The sequence below is a fragment of the Malaclemys terrapin genome, chromosome 12 (genome assembly GCF_027887155.1).
Source record: "Malaclemys terrapin pileata isolate rMalTer1 chromosome 12, rMalTer1.hap1, whole genome shotgun sequence".
Classification (NCBI taxonomy): Eukaryota; Metazoa; Chordata; order Testudines; family Emydidae; genus Malaclemys; species Malaclemys terrapin.
The window spans coordinates 49,574,727-49,596,952 of NC_071516.1; the positions used below are offsets into that span (position 1 = coordinate 49,574,727).

The following is a 22,226-nucleotide window of genomic DNA, read 5'->3' on the forward strand; positions in this document are numbered from 1 at the left end:
CGCTATATGGGGAGAGGATTCAGTGCTAGCAGAACTTCGTTCTAAAAGACGAAATGCCAAAACTTTTGAAAATATCTCCAAGGGCATGATGGAGAGAGGCCACAATAGGGACTCAGATCAGTGCCGCGTGAAAGTCAAGGAGCTGAGACAAGCCTATCAAAAAACAAAGGAGGCAAACGGTCGCTCCAGGTCAGAGCCAGGGACATGCCGCTTCTAAACCGAGCTGCATGCAGTTCTAGGGGGGGCCGCCACCACTACCCCACCTGTGACCGTGGATTCCGGGTCGGGGATAGTCTCATCAGCTACACCTGAGGATTCTGCGGATGGGGAAGAGGAGGAGGAGGAGGAGGAGGACGAGCTTGCAGAGAGCACACAGCACTCCGTTCTCCCCAACAGCCAGGATCTTTTTCTCAGCCTGACTGAAGTACCCTCCCAACCCTCCCAAGCCAGTATCCAAGACCATGACCCCATGGAAGGGACCTCAGGTGAGTTTACCTTTTAAAATATAAAACTTGTTTTAAAGCAAGCGGTTTTTAATGATTACTTTGCCCTGAGGACTTGGGATGCATTCGCGGTCAGTTCAGCTACTGGAAAAGTCTGTTAACGTGTCTGGGGATGGAGCGGAAATCCTCCAGGGACATCTCCATGAAGCTCTCCTGGAGGTACCCCAAAAGCCTTGCCACAAGGTTTCTGGGCAGTGCATCCTTATTCCGTCCTCCATGGTAGGACACTTGACCACGCCATGCTTGCAGCAAGTAATCTGGTATCATTGCCTGACAAAGCCTGGCAGCGTATGGTCCCGGTGTTTGCTGGCATTCAAGCAACATCCGTTCTTTATCTTGCTGTGTAATCCTCAGGAGAGTGATATCACTCATGGTAACCTGGTTGAAATACGGGAACTTAATTAAGGGGACAGAGGTGGCCGTTCCTACTGGGCTGTTTGCCTGTGGCTGAAAATAAATCCTTCCCTGCAGTTAGCCAAGCGCAGATGGGAAATTGGCCCTGAGCTTTTCGCGTTTGGCTAGCAGGGATCTTCCCTGTTACCAGCCACGCGGTGGGGGGAGGGGTACCGTGATCATCCCAGAGAATTCATGGTGGGAGGGGGTGGGTGGTTAGTTTGTTTTCTGCTGCTGCTGAATGTTAACAGAAAAACCGCAGCACTCTACGGGCTTTGCTTGGTATGTGGGAAAGGAGGGAGCAGAAGCCAAAAGACAATGGCTTACCATGGCCGCATGCAAGCCGAATTCTGTTGCCCGGACCTGTGATCTCTAGCAGCAAAGCCACAGGCACTCAGTATTAAGAGGCAAAATGCGACCTTGCACAGAAATCACATGTGCTATGTAATGTGAATAGTGTTGGTCACCGTGAAAGAGTATAAGCATTGTTCTGCAAAATGTATCTTTTTAAACAATTCTCTCTTTTTCCCCTCCCTACAGCAGCTGCAAATTCCTCAAGCCTCCCTCCTCCATCCCAAAGGCTATCACAGATAAGGCGTCGTAAAAAGAAGACGCGAGACGAGATGTTTGCAGAAATTATGGAATCCACCCGCAGTGACAGAGCTCATCTGAATGAGTGGAAGGAAACGGTTTCAAAGTATAGGAAAGAAGCCAGTGAACGTGAAGACAGGAGGGACCAATGTGAGGACATGAGGGACCAACGTGAGGACAGGAGGGACCAACGTGAGGAGAGGAGGGATCAACGTGAGGAGAGGAGAGACGCTCGAGATGAGAGGTGGCGGCAGGAAGATCAGAGGAGGCAGGATGCAACGCTGGGGCTGCTGCGTGAGCAAACAGACATGCTCCGGCGTCTGGTGGAGCTTCAGGAATGGCTGCAGGAAAACAGAGTGCCGCTACAGCCCCTGTATAACCCTCCTCCCCCCTCCCCATGTTCCATATCCTCCTCACCCAGACGTGTAAGAACGCGGGGGGGGAGGCTCCGTACACCTTCCCATTCCACCCCAGTGGACAGCCCAAGCAAAAGGCTGTCATTTTTTTAACCTTTTTTAGTGGCCTTTTCCTTCCCACCGATCCTCCTCCCAAACCCCACCCGGGTTCCCTCCCTCTTTTTATAATCTATTAATAAAGAATAAATGATTTTTAAATGATAGTGACTTTATTTGGTTTGAAAGCAAGCTGGGGGAAGGGGGAGGGTGGGTTCCTTACAGAAAATGAGTCAATAAAGGGGGCGGGTTTTCATAAAGAAGAAACAAACAGAAATTTCACACTGTAGCCTGGCCAGTCATGAAACGGGTTTTCAAAGCTTCTCTGATGCACAGCGCTTCCTGGTGTGCTCTTCTAATCGCCCTGGTGTCTGGCTGCGCGTAATCAGCAGCCAGGCGATTTGCCTCAGCCTCCCACCCCGCCATAAAGGTCTCCCCCTTACTTTCACAGAGATTGTGGAGCACGCAGCAAGCAGCAATAACAATGGGGAGATTTCTTTGGCTGAGGTCAGAGCGGGTCAATAATGAACGCCAGTGACCTTTTAAACGGCCAAATGCACATTCTACCACCATTCTGCACTTGCTCAGCCTGTAGTTGAACAGCTCCTGACTCCTGTCCAGGCTACCTGTGTATGGCTTCATGAGCCATGGCATTAAGGGGTAGGCTGGGTCCCCAAGAATAACTATTGGCATTTCAACATCCCCAACGGTTATTTTCTGGTCCGGAAAGTAAGTCCCTTGCTGCAGCCCTTTAAACAGGGTAGTGTTCCTGAAGACGCGAGCATCATGAACCCTTCCCGGCCAGCCCGCGTTGATGTTGGTGAAACGTCCCTTGTGATCCACAAGTGCTTGCAGCACCATTGAAAAGTACCCCTTGTGGTTTATGTACTGGGTACCCTGATGCTCCGGTGCCAAGATAGCGATATGGGTTCCATCTATCGCCCCACCACAGTTAGGGAATCCCATTGCAGCAAAGTCATCCACTATGGCCTGCACATTTCCCAGAGTCACTACCTTTCGTAGCAGCACCTCAGTGATTGCTTTGGCTACTTGCATCACAGCAGCCCCCACAGTAGATTTGCCCACTCCATATTGATTCCCGACTGACCGGTAGCTGGCGTTGCAAGCTTCCACAGGGCTATTGCCACGCGCTTCTCAACTGTGAGGGCTGCTCTCATCTTGGTATTCTGGTGTTTCAGGGCAGGGCACAGCAAGTCACAAAGTTCCATGAAAGTGCCCTTACGCATGCGAAAGTTCCGCAGCCACTGGGAATCGTCCCACACCTGCAACATTATGCGGTCCCACCAGTTTGTGCTTGTTTCCCTTGCCCAGAATCGGCGTTCCATGGATAGAACCTGCCCCATTAACAACATGATCTCCAAAGCACCAGAGCCCATGGTTTTACAGAATTCTGTGTCCGTGTCCATGTCCATGTCCATGTCCTCATCATGCTTGTCGCTGCGCTGCCGCCACCGCTGCCTCCTCGCCTCGTTTTTCTGGTCCTGGCTCAGCATAAACTCCACGAGAACGCGCGAGGTGTTTACAGTGTTCATGACTGCTGTCTTGAGCTGAGCAGGCTCCATGCTTGCCGTGGTATGGAGTCTGCAGTGTTCACCCAGGAAAAAAGGCGCGAAATGGTTGTCTGCCGTCCGTTGCTTTCATGCAGGGAGGGAGGGAGAGAGGAGGTGAGGCTGTACCCAGAACCACCTGTGACGATGTTTTTTGTCCCATCAGGCACTGGGATCTCAACCCAGAATTCCAATGGGCACGGGAGACTGCGGGAACTATGGGATAGCTATGGGATAGCTACCCACAGTGCAACGCTCCAGAAATCGACGCTAGCCCCGGTACTTGGACGCACACCGCCAAATTAATGTGCTTAGTCTGGCCGCATACATTCGACTTTATACAATCTGTTTCCCAAATTCGAATTATATAAATTCGGATTAATCCCGTAGTGTAGACATACCCTTATAAAGTTTGCGGACAATACCAATCTGGAAGGGGTTTCAAGTGCTTTGGAGGATAGGAATAAAATTCAAATTGATCTAGACAAACTGGAGAAATGGTCTGCCTAGGAAGGAGTACTGCAGAAAGGGATCTGGGGGTCATAGTGGATCATAAGTTAATTATGAGTCAGCAGTGTAACACTGTTGCAAAAAAAAGCAAACATCATTCTCAGATGTATTAGCAGGAATGTTGTAAGCAAGATACAAGAAGTCATTCTTCCGCTCTAATCTGCACTGATTAGGCCTCAACTGGAGTATTGTGTCAAGTTCTGGGCTCCACATTTCAGGAAGGATGTGGACAAATTGGAGAAAGTCAGAGAAGAGCAACAAAAATGATTAAAGGTCTAGAAAATATGACCTATGAGGAAAGATTAAAAATTGGGTTTGCTTAGTCTGGAAAAGAGAAGGCTGAGCGAGGACATGATTGCAGTTTTCAAGTACATAAAAAGTTGTTACAAGGAGGAGGGAGAAAAATTGTTCTCCTTAACCAGTGAGGATAGGACAAGAAGCAATGGGCTTCAATTGCAGCAAGGGAGCTGTAGGTTGGACATTAGAAAAAAATTTCCTGTCAGGGTGGGTAAGCACTGGAATAAATTGCCTAGGGAGGTTGTGGAATATCCATCATTGGAGATTTTTAAGAGCAGGTTAGACAAACACCTGTCAGGGTTGGTCTAGTTAATATTTAGTCCTGCCATGATTGCAGGGGACTGGACTAGATGAGCTCTCAAGGTCCCTTCCAGTCCTTTGAGTCTATGATTCTATGACTCCCGCTGACCCAGTGGTGGACCACTCCACCACTGCTAGGGCCCTGGGTCAGGACCCAGTGGAGTCGGGTGGGCCCATGTTCCCCTACCCTGGTCATCACCCCCTCTGGTGACGGCCCCTGGGTTTGGCCATTACACTACACTCCCCTGCATTTGAGGGCCTCTTTATTCACTCTGACTCCTAGGCCATGCTCCCCTACACTCAAGGGCCGCTATATTGACTCTAGCCCCTAGGAAACAAAATCCTGCACTTGAGGGCTGATATATTGACCCTGGGCACTAGGCCACACCGCTCTGTGCTCATGGGTGGCTGTATTGTCTCGGCCCATTAGGCCACACAGCCCAGAACCCAAGGGCTGCCGCTTAGATGCTGGCAATTGGGCCGCACTGTGGTGAGGCCCAGGACAGTCTGGTAGACTGTATCTGCAGTGTCAGCACAACCCTGATCCACCCGCAGTGCTTTATTCTACATTTGTATCTGTCTAGGTTTAACTTCCAGCCATTGGCTCCTCTTCAGCCTTTCTATACTAAGTTACAGACCTTTACTGCCTGGTACTTTCTCCCCAGGGAGGTACTTATATATATCAATGAAGCCATCTCCTGAATGTCTCTTTCACCCAATTTGTCTCCTCCCATCTCTCACTGGAAGGCATTTTCTCCTGCCCTCTAGTCATTTTTCTAGCTCTCTTTTGCACCCTCTCCAATTTTTCAAACGTCTGTTTGAATATTGGACCAGAGAATGGCCACACTGCATGGGACCAATGGTCCATCTACCCCAGTATCCTGTCTTCCAACAGTGGCTGATGCCAGATGTACCAGAGGGAATAACCAGATCAGGGCAATTATTGAGTCATCCATCTGCTGTCGTACAGTACCAGCCTATGACAGGCAGAGCCTTAGGGACAACAAGAGCTTAGGGCTGCGTCCCTGACCATCTTGACTAATAACCTTTGGTAGACTTCTCCACCATGAACTTCTCTAATTCTTTTTTGAACCCAGCTATATTTTTTGCCATCACAACATCCCCTGACAACTAGTTCCATGGGTTGACTCTGTTGTGTGAAGAAGTGCTAGGCAGAGACGGGCTCCACCTAACGAAGAGAGGGAAGAGCATCTTCGCCAGCAGGCTGGCTAACCTAGTGAGGAGGGCTTTAAACTAGGTTCACCGGGGGAAGGAGACCAAAGCCCTGAGGTAAGTGGGGAAATGGGATCCTGGGAGGAAGCACAAGCAGGAGAGCGCAACAGGGGAGGACTCCTGTCTCATGCTGAGAAAGAGGGACGATCGTTGAGTTATCTTAAGTGCCTATACACAAATGCAAGAAGCCTGGGAAACAAGCAGGGAGAACTGGAAGTCCTGGCACAGTCAGGGAACTATGATGTGATTGGAATAACAGAGACTTGGTGGGATAACTCACATGACTGGAGTACTGTCATGGATGGATATAAACTGTTCAGGAAGGACAGGCAGGGCAGAAAAGGTGGGGGAGTTGCGTTGTATGTAAGAGAGGAGTATGACTGCTCAGAGCTCCGGTATGATACTGCAGAAAAACCTGAGAGTCTCTGGATAAAGTTGAGAAGTGTGAGCAACAAGGGTGATGTCGTGGTTGGAGTCTGCTATAGACCACCAGACCAGGGGGATGAGGTGGACGAGGCTTTCTTCTGGCAACTAGCAGAAGTTGCTAGATCACAGGCCCTGGTTCTCATGGGAGACTTTAATCACCCTGATATCTGCTGGGAGAGCAATACAGCGGTGCACAGGCAATCCAGGAAATTTTTGGAAAGTGTAGGGGACAATTTCCTGGTGCAAGTGCTGGAGGAACCAACTAGGGGCAAAGCTTTTCTTGACCTGCTGCTCACAAACAGGGAAGAACTAGTAGGGGAAGCAAAAGTGGATGGGAACCTGGGAGGCAGTGACCATGAGATGGTCGAGTTCAGGATCCTGACACAAGGAAGAAAGGAGAGCAGCAGAATACGGACCCTGGACTTCAGAAAAGCAGACTTTGACTCCCTCAGGGAACAGATGGGCAGGATCCCCTGGGAGAATAACATGAAGGGCAAAGGGGTCCAGGAGAGCTGGCTGTATTTTAAAGAATCCTTATTGAGGTTGCAGGAACAAACCATCCCGATGTGTAGAAAGAATAGTAAATATGGCAGGCGACCAGCTTGGCTAAACAGTGAAATCCTTGCTGATCTTAAACGCAAAAAAGAGGCTTATAAGGAGTGGAAGATTGGACAAATGACCAGGGAGGAGTATAAAAATATTGCTCAGGCGTGCAGGAGTGAAATCAGGAAGGCCAAATCACACTTGGAGTTGCAGTTAGCAAGAGATGTTAAGAGTAACAAGAAGGGTTTCTTCAGGTATGTTAGCAACAAGAAGAAAATCAAGGAAAGTGTGGGCCCCTTACTGAATGAAGGAGGCAACCTAGTGACCGAGGATGTGGAAAAAGCTAATGTACTCAATGATTTTTTTGCCTCTGTCTTCACGCACAAGGTCAGCTCCCAGATTGCTGCACTGGGCAGTACAGCATGGGGAGAAGGTGACCAACCCTCTGTGGAGAAAGAAGTGGTTCGGGACTATTTAGAAAAACTGGACGTGCACAAGTCCATGGGGCCGGATGCGCTGCATCCGAGGGTGCTAAAGGAGTTGGCGGGTGAGATTGCAGAGCCATTAGCCATTATTTTTGAAAACTCATGGCGATCGGGGGAGGTCCCAGATGACTGGAAAAAGGCTAATGTAGTGCCCATCTTTAAAAAAGGGAAGAAGGAGGATCCGGGGAACTACAGGCCAGTCAGCCTCACCTCAGTCCCTGGAAAAATCATGGAGCAGGTCCTCAAGGAATCAATTATGAAACATTTAGAGGAGAGGAAAGTGATCAGGAACAGTCAGCATGGATTCACGAAGGGGAAGTCGTGCCTGACTAACCTAATTGCCTTCTATGATGAGATAACTGGCTCTGTGGATGAGGGGAAAGCAGTGGATGTGTTATTTCTTGACTTTAGCAAAGCTTTTGATACTGTCTCCCACAGTATTCTTGCCACCAAGTTAAAGAAGTATGGGCTGGATGAATGGACTGTAAGGTGGATAGAAAGCTGGCTAGATCGTCGGGCTCAACGGGTAGTGATCAATGGCTCCATGTCTAGTTGGCAGCCGGTTTCAAGTGGAGTGCCCCAAGGGTCGGTCCTGGGGCCGGTTTTGTTTAATATCTTTATTAATGATCTGGAGGATGGTGTGGACTGCACTCTCAGCAAGTTTGCAGATGACACTAAACTAGGAGGCGTGGTAGATACACTAGAGGGTAGGGATCGGATACAGAGGGACCTAGACAAATTAGAGGATTGGGCAGAAAAAAACCTGATGAGGTTCAACAAGGACAAGTGCAGAGTCCTGCACTTAGGACGGAAGAATCCCATGCACTGCTACAGACTAGGGACCGAATGGCTAGGTAGCAGTTCTGCTGAAAAGGACCTAGGGGTCACAGTGGACGAGAAGCTGGATATGAGTCAACAGTGTGCTCTTGTTGCCAAGAAGGCTAACGGCATTTTGGGCTGTATAAGTAGGGGCATTGCCAGCAGATCGAGGAACGTGATCGTTCCCCTTTATTCGACATTGGTGAGGCCTCATCTGGAATACTGTGTCCAGTTTTGGTCCCCACACTACAAGAAGGATGTGGAAAAATTGGAAAGAGTCCAGCGGAGGGCAACAAAAATGATTAGGGGTCTGGAGCACATGACTTATGAGGAGAGGCTGAGAGAACTGGGATTGTTTAGTCTCCAGAAGAGAAGAATGAGGGGGGATTTGATAGCAGCCTTCAACTACCTGAAGGGGGGTTCCAAAGAGGATGGAGCTCGGCTGTTCTCAGTGGTGGCAGATGACAGAACAAGGAGCAATGGTCTCAAGTTGCAGTGGGGGAGGTCCAGGTTGGATATCAGGAAAAACTATTTCACTAGGAGGGTGGTGAAACACTGGAATGCGTTACCTAGGGAGGTGGTGGAGTCTCCTTCCTTGGAGGTTTTTAAGGCCCGGCTTGACAAAGCCCTGGCTGGGATGATTTAGCTGGGAATTGGTCCTGCTTTGAGCAGGGGGTTGGACTAGATGACCTCTTGAGGTCCCTTCCAACTCTGATATTCTATGATTCTATGATTCTAAGTACTTCCTTGTGTTTGTTTTAAACCAGCTGCCATTTAATTTCATTGGGTGACCCCTGGTTCTTGTGTTATGTGAAAGGAAAAATAACACTTCCTTATTTACTTTCTCCACACCAATCATACAGTATTCAAGCTGTGGACATTTATATAGTGGCATTATGAGATTTACTATCTTATTACACTGCTCTACAGCCAAAATGCTTCTGAAATAAATGTAGTCAAACTTTACTAATTCTGGGTCACGGAGAACGAAAATGATGCTTAAAATTGTTGATTGGCTCTAGTTTTCAAGATATGCTATTGGGTCAGTATAGATGACCCTTGACTTGGGAATGGCGGAGGATAAGTGAGTTATAAAGGGAAGGGATCTCAATTTAAACCAGAAATGACTAAAATACATCTCTGACTGGATCTATGAATAAATCTATGACTGGGTTTGGACCGTACTTGCTTTTTAGGCAAAACAATGAATGATGCAATCTGAAGCTGGTATTGCGTCATACATGATATGAATTGCATCATGTTATTCCTAGAAGTCATGGATGATGCAATCATAACGAAGCTTACATCACTCTGCTGAACAAATTGCCCTATATCAGCTCTAGAAATCATACAGTGTCTTGCTCTCTTATTTGTCAGTGTTTGATTTTGCAAAGGGACACATTTCTGTTTAGCCAAAGTGAGCAGAGATGCCTCGTACTTGTGTGAACAGTGCAAATAACTTCTGCTCTGTTTGTGGTGAAGTGACTTTTGCATCACAAAAGCGCAGTATAACCACTCTGGTTAAGAAAGCCTATCACCTTTATTTTGGCTGCAAAATTGGAGATCAGGAGAAGAGGTGGGCCCCACACATATGCTGCAACACTTGTGCAACAAATCTTCGCCAGTGGTTGAACAGGAAAAGGAAATCTATGCCTTTTGCAGTGCCAATGATTTGGAGAGAGCCAACAGACCATACCAGCAATTGTTACTTCTGCATGGTGCCTCCAGTTGGGAAAGGCATGTCAAAGAAGAAAAAGTGGACTGTGCATTATCCAAACATTCCATCAGCTATACGCCCAGTACCCCACGGAGAAGGACTGCCGGTTCCTGATGCACCAGAATCATTCTCACTTGAGTCAGACGAGGAAGAGGATGAAACTTCTGGTCCTGAACCATCAATGTCACAGGACCCACATTTTCTCCCATCCTCCTCCTCTGAACCACACCTCATAACACAAGGTGAACTGAATGACCTTGTCAGGGATTTGGAACTACCCAAGAATAAGGCAGAGCTGTTGGGCTCCAGACTACAGCAGTGGAATCTCCTGGCAGGTGATGTTAGGGTTTCCATGTTCCGTGACCGTCAAAAGGATCTTGTCCCATTCTTCTTCATGGAAGGTGATCTTGTAGCCTGCAACAACATTGATGGTGTGATGGCAGCCCTCAACATTGTTCACGATCCGGATGAGTGGAGACTGTTCATTGATTCATCGAAGACGAGTCTTAAAACTGTTTTACTGCATAATGGCAATGTTTTGTCATCCATTCCAGTTGGTCATGCAGTCCATATGAAGGAAACCTATGACAACATGAAACAACTTTTGAGGTGCATAAACTATGACCAACATCAGTGGCAGCTTTGTGGCGATTTGAAGGTTGTTGCTCTCTTGCTTGGTCTGCAGACTGGATACACAAAGTACTGCTGTTTTCTCTGCGAATGGGATAGTCGTGCAAGAGATTCCCACTACATCAAGAAAGATTGGCCACTCCGACAGTCATTGGAGCCTGGGAGGAAAAGTGTTCAGCATCCACCACTTGTTGAATCAAGGAAGATTTTGTTACCATCCTTACACATCAAGCTAGGTCTGATGAAGAACTTTGTCAAGGCCACTGACAAAACACAAGCAGCTTTCAAGTACCTCCGTGGAAAATTTCCAAGGTTAAGTGAAGCTAAGATAAAGGAAGGTGTCTTTGTTGGTCCTCAGATTCATGAACTTCTTCGAGATGATGCATTTGACCATGCACTGCGTGGCAAGGAAGAGACGGCATGAAAAGCCTTCCAGTTAGTGGCAATAAATTTTCTCGGAAACAACAAGGCAGACAACTACAGGTTGTTGGTGGAAAACCTCCTCAAGGCATACAAAAGCCTTGGTTGCAATATGTCACTAAAGATAAATTTTTTGCACTCTCATCTAGAGTTTTTTCCACCGAACTGCGGAGCAGTGAGCGACGAGCACGGCGAGTGATTTCACCAGGACATTGCAACAATGGAGAAACACTATCAGGGCAAATGGAGCCCATCAATGCTTGCAAACTATTGCTGGACAGTGACAAGAGATGCTCCGTTTAATGAATACAAGAGACAAGCCAAGAAGCGCCGAGTAGACACTGAATAGGACTAAACTATGTACATAATAGTTTTTTGCCTTTTGTTTCATAATAAATTTTATTTATATAACCCTTTTGCTGATTTTTAAAGTGTTACATAAACCAGACAGGTGAAATATTATCATGTAAAGCAACCATAAACACATGAAAAGACCTAGGTTTACAATTTATGATTAAAACTCTATCTACACAATATACATAGACATAAAATGTAAAAACTTAAATATCTTAGAAACAGTAGCCAATCACTTGTTTTAATTGTCATATTTGAATTCAGCACATCAAAATACATAATAAATAGCACATTTTATCTTTGAAGCAGACGACTTCTCAAAAATTGTAGACCAGTGTTATCTGTCCCTTTTCTAATGGTTCCTACCATTGTTACCTGTTCTGACTGACACTGCATGTTGACTCCAGAACTGAATGCTGTGTTCCAGTATTGGTCCCCCTAACCCCGAACACAGAGGTGAAATCACTTCCCCTGCACACCACCCCATGCTCATACATCCAGGGACAGAGCTGGTGGGAATGGAGGCTATTAACTCAGTCTCACCCTCCTGCCTACCTCCCTGCAGACATAACACCAGATTCCTGGGGGCTCTGCCTCTGCACCTTATGTGGTCAGGTGAGGACGCATCTCCAAGGAGTTTTGACGCCAGAGTGGCAAGGACAACATTGCTAGACAGGTGCAATGGTTAACCAACAAGTCTTGGAGATGGGGGATCGGGGCTCTATTCCCACCTCTCCCACTGACCTGCAGTGTGACCAGAGACAAGCCACTTAGGCTGCGGTCTTTAAAGGACTCTTAGGATATTAGTTGCCCATAAAATAAACTCACAATTGCAGTGGGAATTGGGCGTCTCACTCCTTTTTAGTGTCCCAATTTTAATCCCTTTGTGCCAAAATATCCCCTCCCAGCCTCTCTCTGCTTAGACTATCAGCTCCTTGGTTCCAGGACGTTTGCTCTATGTGTGTTTGTGCAGTGCCCATCCAATGGGGCCCTAACCTCAGTCAGGACATCTAGGAGCTGCACTATCATGAATAATAATGGGTGGATGGCAACTCACTGCAGAGGGATGGGCAGGTAGGAACATGACACTGCATGAGGATGGATGGATGCAGAGAGGACACTGCATAATTTTGCATGTATGAATGGATGGATATGGTAGAATCAAAGAGACAGGTTCTACAGAGGGTAGGATGGATGGATGGATGGATGGATGGATGGATGGATGGATGGATGGATGGATGGATGGATGGATGGATGGATGGACGGATCCTGTGGAAGGTTGAATTGATGGAGACAATCCATAAGGAAAGGAGGATGGCTAGAGAGAAAGAAAGAAGGGTGGATGGATACATCTAGATATTGTGGGAGGAGGCATGGGTGGGTAGATAAGACACAGAGACAGTCTCTGCCAGAAGACACACACTTCATCACAAACTCTAGCATGTTGCATTTTATTTGGGCATATTCCACACACCGCCACGCTCTGTACACCAGAGCTACCACAGCTTTACACACAGGCTAAGAGGAATCCCAGACCCCACGAGGTTTCGTGGCATCTCAGATACGCCGTGAGGAGCCCCGGCCTCTGCTCTCAGTAGCAGGTGATGTCGGTGTCGGACAAGATCACAGAGACATTGACGGTAGTGGGTTTACCAGAGGATTTGTCCACGCTCTGTTATAAACAGATAGTTAAGGGTTAATGCCTCTTTACCTGCAAAGGGTTAAGAAGTTCACCTAGCCTGGCTGGTATGTGTGTATATATATCTCCTCATTATATGTTCCATTCTATATGCATCCGAAGAAGTGGGCTGTAGTCCACGAAAGCTTATGCTCTAATAAATTTGTTAGTCTCTAAGGTGCCACAAGTACTCCTGTTCTAGCCTGGCTGACACCTGACCAGAGGAACCAATGGGAGGACAAGATGGTTCAAAAGGAAATAGGGAAGTTCCCTTTGTCTGAGTCACTTTCAGTTTTGACCGGAGTGGAAAAGCTCCAGAATTCAGCTTCTTATCAAGTAGTGAGTATTAGTGAAGGAAATAAATAGGTTTATGTTTATTTCTTTGTAAATTGTCTTGGGCATTAGGAAATAATCAAATTGGGTATTCTTTTGTGTACTAAGTTTTTGCCCAGGGGAACATCCTCTGTGTTTTGAATCTGTTGTCTGTGAGAGTAGCTGGTATGCTAATCTCGCCCAGAGAGTTTTCTTTTACCTTTCTTTTCTTTAATTAAAAGCCTTTTTTTTAAGAACCTGATTGATTTTTTTTCCATGTTTTTAGATCCAACGGGGGTGGATCTGGATCCACCAGGAATTGGTAGGAAAAAGGAGGGTTAATTTCTCCCTGTTTTAAGATCCAAGGGGTTTGGATGGTGTTCACCAGGGAATTGGTGGAGGAGTTTCTCAAGGCTACCCAGGGAGGGAAAGGTTTTGGGGGGGAAAAACAAAGTTTCCCAAGTGACTCAAACTATTTGTGTGGTGGCAGCTAGACCAGATCTAAGCTGGTAATTGAGCTTAAAGCTTCTCATGCAGGTCCCCACATCTGTACCCTAAAGTTCAGAGTGGGGGTGAAACCTATGACAGCTCTGGTGGATGAAGGTCATGGGCAGGCCCTCGTGCCCCACCACGCAGGCGTACGTGTCCCCCCGCTCCCATTCGGACACCAAGACATTGAGCTTGCTGTAGATGAAGTAGAGCTCCTCCTTCCCAGCCTCCCGGACGGGGCCGATGTTGGTGTAGGCTTCCTGGGGCACGGGCCGGTCCTGCTGGGTCCATGTCACCAGGATCTCTCTGGGCTGGAAGCCGGAGGCCAGGCAGGTGATGGTGGCTGATTCCCAGAGAGACAGCTCCTCAGCGTGAGGAGGGGAGATGTAGACAGAAGGGGCCCGGAGGGAGACCACTGCCATGAGAAACAGCGAGGGCTTAATGCTAAGGATTGGGACCCAGGAGTCCTGGCTACCATCCCCCACCCTCATCACCCTGCTATGTCCCACTAGACTCCCCCACTCTCATCCCAGACCCATGGATAGAATCCAGGAGTTCGGGCCACACTAACCCACTGGATCCAAATACCTTCCATGAAAAGGGCTAGAACCCAGGAGTCACAGCGTCCAGTCTCCCTATTCTAACCCACTACATCCCACTTCCCTCCCAGAGCCAGAAAAAGAACCCAGGAGTCCTGACTCTCTGTCCCCTTCTGTCTCATAAATTTCCATATTTCGACCCACCCACAAATGTGTAACTCCCAGTCCCAAAGACCTGAAGCCGGATCAGAGCTGGCGCCCCCTACAGACAGAAGGTCCCGTGTCCCATTCCCCACACCCTGAGCCAGCCACTCCCCCCAGCCTGCAGCCGATTGGAGCTGGCGCCCCTACAGGGGAAAGGCTGAGTTCTTACTGTGACTCTTGTGGATGGTCTTGACAATGGCCAACGGGATGTCTTGGTGCTTCACCGTTCAGGTGAACTCCTCCCACGCCTGCCACTCCTCCACGCACACCCGCAGGATGCTGGTTGCACTGTAGGTGCCATCTTCCTGCAGCACCGGCTCCCTGGAGACCACGGCCAACGGGTCCTCGCTAGCCCGGCTCCAGGAGACCTCCAGGCTGCCGGGGGTCTCCATGCCACTCACCAAACAACTGATGGTGGCATTCTGCGCTATGTAGAGGTCCTCCAGGGAAGGGGGAAGGAGAGAGACCTCCAGAGGGTGTCGATTACAGTTGCTGACACCTGGTTGGGGGCAGGAGGCAGCATTGAGGGCTGGACTGAGCAAATATTTCAACAGACACCAGGTGGTAACTGAGTGCCTCTCTCTCAGGGGTGCAAAGCCCTGGGGCTGTTTGGGAAAGGGGCTGAGGGTCATTAGAGTTGTAAATAGGGCACTGGGTACCCAGGTGAAAGAGTCAGGACCCTCATTTTATGGAGTGGCGGGAACAACAGCTGAGATTTTCCAGCCAATCAAGGGATAGGGATTCCTGGATCCCATTATGGTTATTTGGGTCTCTGGATCCCAGGAGCAAATCTGAACGTCTCCGGTTTTCTTGGGAGAAAGCCCCATTGCGGAAAACATGGCCAGGGACAGACCTGAAGTGGTTGCTCAACTCAGGGACCTTCCAGACAGAAATTCATGAGGTGATGACCTGCCTGAGCTCAGCATAATTATCCCCATTTCCCAGAGATGGCAGCTGGGACACAGAGGACAAATGACCTGCCATGGTCATGCCTGGCACCCAGACCCCCCTGATCTAACCACTAGACCCCACACCACACCCAGGGCTCAGGATGGAACTTGTGTTCCCCAACCCCTACCCCCTGCACAGAAAGAAGGGCCATTTATATTTCATACCCATGGTCTGCCAAGATCCCTCAGAGCATGAGTCCCACAACTCCCACTGCAAGCCGGAGGGGAGAGCTTGAATCTCTTTAGAAATCTCAGCAGGGGAGCCCAGATTGATTGGATCCCTGGAACCCAGGCACAATGTCCTCCATTGACGGTTGTGTGAAGGATATGCATGGTGTTGCTCATGTTTGTAAAGTGGATGCTGCTGGAGCTCGGATTCCAAATTCATATGGACGCCCAAGCCCCACTGTGGGGCAATGGAGCTGAGGGGTTTCTCTTCTTTGTTTGCATGAATTTGTTGGCTCCTGAATCAGATACGGAATCTGCCCTGCCCACACCCCAGAACATCTTTTCCTCAAGAACAGATTTTAATTGGGTGCCTGTCATGGCTGCAGATCCATGAAGACATTCCTAATGTGCCAACAACAAATCTGAGGAATAAGAAGGGACCATAAGGACAAAATTGTGAATCTGACACTGTTGGAATCCATGTACAAGTGTGAGGCAAACAACTGCCCAGGGGATCCATGGTTAAGAAGGAAAGAAAATTTTCTGCGAACCACCTCCCTGCCATGAAAGACCTCTGTGAACTTTCCCCAAGAGCAAGAGTGTCCATCCCAATGTCTTGGCCACATCACAGCCCAATGAGATTACAGTCTGCACCCTCCCTTCAATTCCCTTTTGCAGTTAGTACAGTTTTCCTGCACTTCCTTCAGTGATGATGGGGTCTGTGAAGCTGTGGAATAATCTCCTCCAGTGGTGGATTGGGATCCCCATTACTTGGGGCATTTCAGACTGGATAATGCCTTGGGAATACAGGGAACTCTCCCGCACTGGAGTGGAGGGGGTGTTCCCCACTCAGCTCAGGTTGAAATAAATCTTACAGTTCTTGGTTTCACCAAAGATGGCATCATAATGGAGGTAGAAATCCTTCATTGCCTCCCCCTCCCACCAGGGCTCACATGGAGTCATGCAGTTGTTCATGCCATTGGCTGGATGGGATAAGAAAGCGTGTGGACATCCCCAAATTAATACCTGACTCTGAGAATCCACTTACCAAGGGACAACATTTCCACAACACTCTTGGGCTCTTCCATGGCCAGGTGATGCACCACGCAGGTGTAATTTCCTTCTCCTTGGCTTTGCTCAACCTTCAGGACACCGTAGGCAGAGAAAGTGCCACTTCCTGACACAGGGCCATTGTTGTAACTGGACTTGAGTTCCAGGGAGTTGTTCTTCAACCATGAGATGCTGATCTCTTCAGGGTAAAAGCCACTAGTTTTGCAGATGAGAGTCAAGGAGACTCTGTTCCCAGAGCTGTCTTCGTGATAGGCTCGGGAGATGGTGACTGAGGGCTCCTTCCTGATGCCTAAATGAAAAGGAAGAGGGGGAAGAGAAGAAGAAGATTTGGTTTGAATGTCTAAGTTAAGGACTTAGATCCAGCAGCTATCACTGTGTGAAGGGGCCAGGGAGGGCAGTTGTTCAGGGTTTGTGTGAAGCTAGACCAGGCAAAATAAAAACCCAACCATTGAGCATCATCTCCCTTGAAACTCAGAGAAACCCTGATCTTCACCCAAACACTCAACTGAACTCCCAAGCCTTCCCCGCAGAATGCACAGTGACCTTAAACGGAAACAACTTAACATCATCATCTTCATTTTCATCTTCATCACCATCATTATATTCATCTTCTTCACAGGGGCGGCTCTAGGCACCAGCAAAGCAAGCAAGTGTTTGGGGCAGCCCATTTGCAGGGGCGGCAGGGATCCAGCCTGGGAGCTGAGAACCAACAGGAGCCCTGGGAGCTGTAGTTCCTTGGTTAGCTCCCTGCCAATAGAGCCAGCCCTGGAGCAGGGAAAGAACTACATTTCCCAGCATTCCCTTAGAGGGGAGGGAGGGAGGAAGCTGAGACCTCATGCTGCAGCCTGCAGTGAATGGAGCGCTGCACTGGGAAGGGCAGGGAGACCATATTTTAACATTAAAAAAATAGGACACTCCATGGGGAGGGAGGGTAGCCCCACCCTGCCCGCATCCACTCCCTCCGACTGCCCCCCACAGAAACCCCAACCCATCCAACCCCCCTGCTCCCTGTCCCCTGATCACCCCCCCCGGGACCCCTGCCCCAACTGCCCCCCAGGACCTCACCCCCTATCTAAGCCCCACTGGTCCTTGTCCCCTGATTGCCCCCTCCTGAGACCCCCCCAACTTCCCTCCTAGGACCCCACCCCTACCTGTCCCCTGACAAACCCCTGGGACTCCCATGCCTATCCAACCGCTGCCTGTCCCCTGACTGCCCCCCCGAACCCCTGATGCATCTAAACCCCCCCCTTCTCCCTGTCCCTTGACTGCCCCCCGGAACCCCCTACCCCTTCTCCAACCCCCCAGCCCCCTTTCTGTGCCACTCAGACCAGCGTGCCTGGCACCGCGCAGCGCCAGACACGCTGCTCCATACATGCTGCCGTGCTCCCCTGCGGAGCCACAGGCCCCCCCTCCCCCCCAAGCACCTGCCTTCCAGATTTGAACACCTCAACATTCAGGAGTGCTCAAGCTCAGTTTGGGCAGCTGTTACTTCATTTCTCCCAAATCAAATATACTGATCCACTGTAACTTGCTGTAGAAAAAGTAGGATAAATTGAGCAAGAAATGCTTCCCAGTGGTTATTAGGACTGGAATTGCTATTTGCAACATCCATTGCCTTTTTGTTTGTTTGTTTGTTTGTTTGTTTGTTTGTTTGTTTGTTTGCTTGTTTGCTTGTTTGCTTGTTTGTTTGTTTGTTTGTTTAAAAGGAAGACAGTGATATTGCATTGGCAAATTCCCCATAGAAATGAAGAGTGGAACAAAAGAATAATAAAGGCACCTCAACTTTTCCTCATTTATGTAGGACAGTCTTATAATATGCACCCAGATATCCTCCAATCACACAAGCTTAAAATTGTTCCCCTTTACTGCAGTTCTGTAACCTTATGGGAACCAATCCTGTCTGTGTTCTGTGCACATCCAAAATTCCTGCTGAATGACCCGCCCTGGGAGTGAGTTACCAGTGACCCAGGGATGCAGCGGAAGGAGGGTGCAGGTGGGGGGGGGAGCCCAGAGCAGAGCTCATCAGCACAGGTAACCGTAATGGAGTCCCATGATCGCAAAAGAGCTCCATCATGGACCGAACGGGAGGTACGGGATCTGCTCACCATATGGGGAGATGAATCAGTGCTAGCTGAACTCCGTAGCAGTAAACGAAATGGCAAAATATTAGAAAAGGTCTCCAAGGCCATGAAGGACAGAGGCCATAACAGGGATGCACAGCAGTGCCACGTGAAAATTAAGGAGCTAAGGCAAGTCTACCACAAAGCCAGAGAGGCAAATGGAAGGTCCAGGGCAGAGCCGCAAACATGCCGCTTCTACACGGAGCTGCATGCCATGCTAGGGGGTGCAGCCACCACTACCCCAATCGTTTGCTTTGACTCCTTCAATGGAGAAACACACAGGGAAGCGGGTTCTGGGTACAAGGGAGATGAGGATGAAGATAATGTAGATAGCTCACAGCAGCAAGGAAGCGGAGAAACCGGTTTCCCCAACAGCCAGGATATGTTTATCACCCTGGACCTGGAACCAATAACCCCGAACTCACCCAAGGCATGCTCCCAGACCCTGAGGGCACACGGGACCTCTGGTGAGTGTACCTTTGTAAATATTACACATGGTTTAAAAGCAAGCGTGTTTAATGATTAATGATTAATTTGCCCTGGCAATCGCGGCCAATACAGCTACTGGAAAAGTCTGTTAACGTGTATGGGGATGGAGCGGAAATCCTCCAGGGACATCTCCAGAAAGCTCTCCTTCATGTACTCCCAAAGCCTTTGCAAAAGGTTTCTGGGAGGGCTGCCTTATCCCGTCCGCCATGGTAGGACACTTTACCACGCCAGGCCAGTAGCACGTAGTCTGGAATCATTGCATAACAAAGCATTGCAGGGTATGGTCCCGGTGTTTGCTGGCATGCAGACAACATCCATTCCTTATCTCTCTTTGTTATCCTCAGGAGAATGATATCATTCACGGTCACCTGGTTGAAATGGGGCGATTTTATTAAGGGGACATTCAGAGGTGCCCATTCCAGCTCTGCTGAACAGAAATGTTCCCCGCTGTTAGCCACGCGGTGGGGGGGGAGGGGTGAAGTGATCATCCCCAAGAATTGGGTGTTGGGGGGAGGGGAGTTAGTAGGGTTTGTGCTGCATGTTAACCCGGAAAACGCAGCCCCTCCTTTTACATTGCAAACCCATTTTAAATGGCCAACCCAATGGGTGCTTGGTATGGGAAATGAGCGCACTACTGTTTGAAACCATTCCCACATGTTAAGAAGGTTAAAAAACCCAAAAGACTGTGGTTTACCATGGCTGCCTGCAAGCCAAAATCTGTTGCCTGGCACCGCATGAGTGATCTCTCACACCAAACCGGCAGGCCCTCAATATAAAAGGAAAAATGCGACCTTGTAATGAAATCACATGTACTGTGTAATGTGAACAGCAAAATTTAACGTGAAAGAGTGTACCCATTGTTCTCTAAAATGTGTCTTTTTTAACCACCTCTCCCTTCTCCTCCACCAGCTGCAAATGTTTCTCCTTCACAGAGGCTAGTGAAGATTAGAAGGAGAAAACGGCAGACTCGGGATGATATGTTCTCGGAGCTCCAGATGTCCTCCCACGCTGACAGAGCACAGCAGAATGCATGGAGGCAGTCAATGTCAGACTAGAGAAAAGCACAATATGAACGAGAGGAGAGGTGGCGGACTGAATCGCGGGATGAACAGAGCAAGTGGCGGGCTGAAGATGATAGGTGGTGTCAGCTTGCAGACAGAAGGCAAGAGTCAATGCTCCGGCTGCTGGAGCATCAAACTGATATGTTCCAGCGTATGGTTGAGCTGCAGGAAAGGCAGCAGGAGCAGAGACCGCCACTACAGCCCCTGTGTAACCAACAGCCCTCCTCCCCAAGTCCCATAGCCTCCTCACCCAGACGCCCAAGAACACGGTGGGGGGGCCTCCGGCCACCCAGTCACTCCACCCCAGATGATTGCCCGAGCATCAGAAGGCTGGCCTTCAATAAGAGTTAAAGTTTTAAATTGCAGTGTGTCCTTTTCCTTCCCTCCTCCCCCACCCATCCCGGGCTACCTTGGCAATTATCCCCCTAGTTGTGTGATGAATTAATAAAGAATGCATGAATGTGAAGTAACAATGACTTTATTGCCTCTGCAAGCGGTGCTTGAGGAGGGGAGGGGAGGGCGGGGTGGTTGGTTTACAGGGAAGTAGAGTGAACCGGGTGGGGGGGGCAGAGGGTTCATCAAGGAGAAACAAACAGAAGTTTCATACCGTAGCCTGGCCAGTCACAAAACTCGTTTTCAAAGCTTCTCTGATGCGCACCACGCCCTGCTGCGCTCTTCTAACCACCCTGGTGTCTGGCTGCGCGTAATCAGCGGCCAGGTGATTTGCCTCAACCTCCCATCCCGCCATAGATGTCTCCTCCTTACTCTCACAGATATTGTGGAGCGCACAGCAAGCAGCAATAACAATGGGGATATTCTTTTCGCTGAGGTCTGAGCGAGACAGTAAGCTGCGCCAGCGCGCTTTTAAACATCCAAATGCACATTCCACCACCATTCGGCACTTGCTCAGCCTGTAGTTGAACAGGTCCTGACTACTGTCCAGGCTGCCTGTGTACGGCTTCATGAGCCATGGCATTAAGGGGTAGGCTGGGTCCCCAAGGATCACAATAGGCATTTCAACATCCCCAACAGTTATTTTCTGGTCTGGGAAGAAAGTCCCTTCCTCCAGCTTTCGAAACAGACCAGAGTGCCTGAAGACACAAGCATCATGTACCTTTCCCGGCCATCCCACGGTGATGTTGGTGAAACGTCCCCTGTGATCCACCAGGGCTTGCAGCAGCATTGAAAAGTACCCCTTGCGGTTTATGTACTCGGTGGCTTGGTGCTCTGGTGCCAAGATAGGGATATGGGTTCCGTCTATCGCCCCACCACAGTTTGGGAATCCCATTGCAGCAAAGCCATCCACTACGGCCTGCCTGTTTCCCAGAGTCACTACCCTTGATATCAGCAGCTCTTTGATTGCCCTGGCAACGTGGATCCCCACAGTAGATTTGCCCACTCCAAATTGATTCCCGACTGACCGGTAGCTGTCTGGCGTTGCAAGCTTCCACAGGGCTATCGCCACTCGCTTCTCAACTGTGAGGGCTGCTCTCATCCTGGTATTCTGGCGCTTCAGGGCAGGGGAAAGCAAGTCACAAAGTTCCATGAAAGTGCCCTTATGCATGCGAAAGTTTTGCAGCCACTGGGAATCATCCCACACCTGCAACACGATGCGGTCCCACCAGTCTGTGCTTGTTTCCCGGGCCCAGAATCGGCGTTCCACGGCATGAACCTGCCCCAGTGACACCATGATTTGCACATTGCTGGTGCCTGTGCCTTGTGAGAGGTCTATGTCCATGTCAATTTCCTCATCACTCTCGTCGCCGCGCTGCAATCGCCTCCTCGGCTGGTCCTGGTTATGCTTTGGCATGTCCTGGCTCTGCATATGCTCCAGGACACAGAATGCCCCCCCCAAAGATTGAACTCAAAAGCCTGGGTTTAGCAGGCCATTGATTTCACGGAGG

General features: G+C 49.2%; 1 gene segment (V, D, J or C); it reads right to left on the minus strand.

Moving 5' to 3' along the window:
- The window catches only part of LOC128846276 (Ig heavy chain C region, membrane-bound form-like), a 31,639-nt gene that overhangs the window by 4,822 nt on the left and 4,591 nt on the right, over positions 1 to 22,226 (minus strand). Inside the window, 4 exon segments of the C gene segment in view lie at positions 12,895 to 12,911; positions 13,811 to 14,135; positions 14,633 to 14,962; positions 16,630 to 16,941. Coding sequence covers positions 12,895 to 12,911; positions 13,811 to 14,135; positions 14,633 to 14,962; positions 16,630 to 16,941 — 984 coding nt within the window.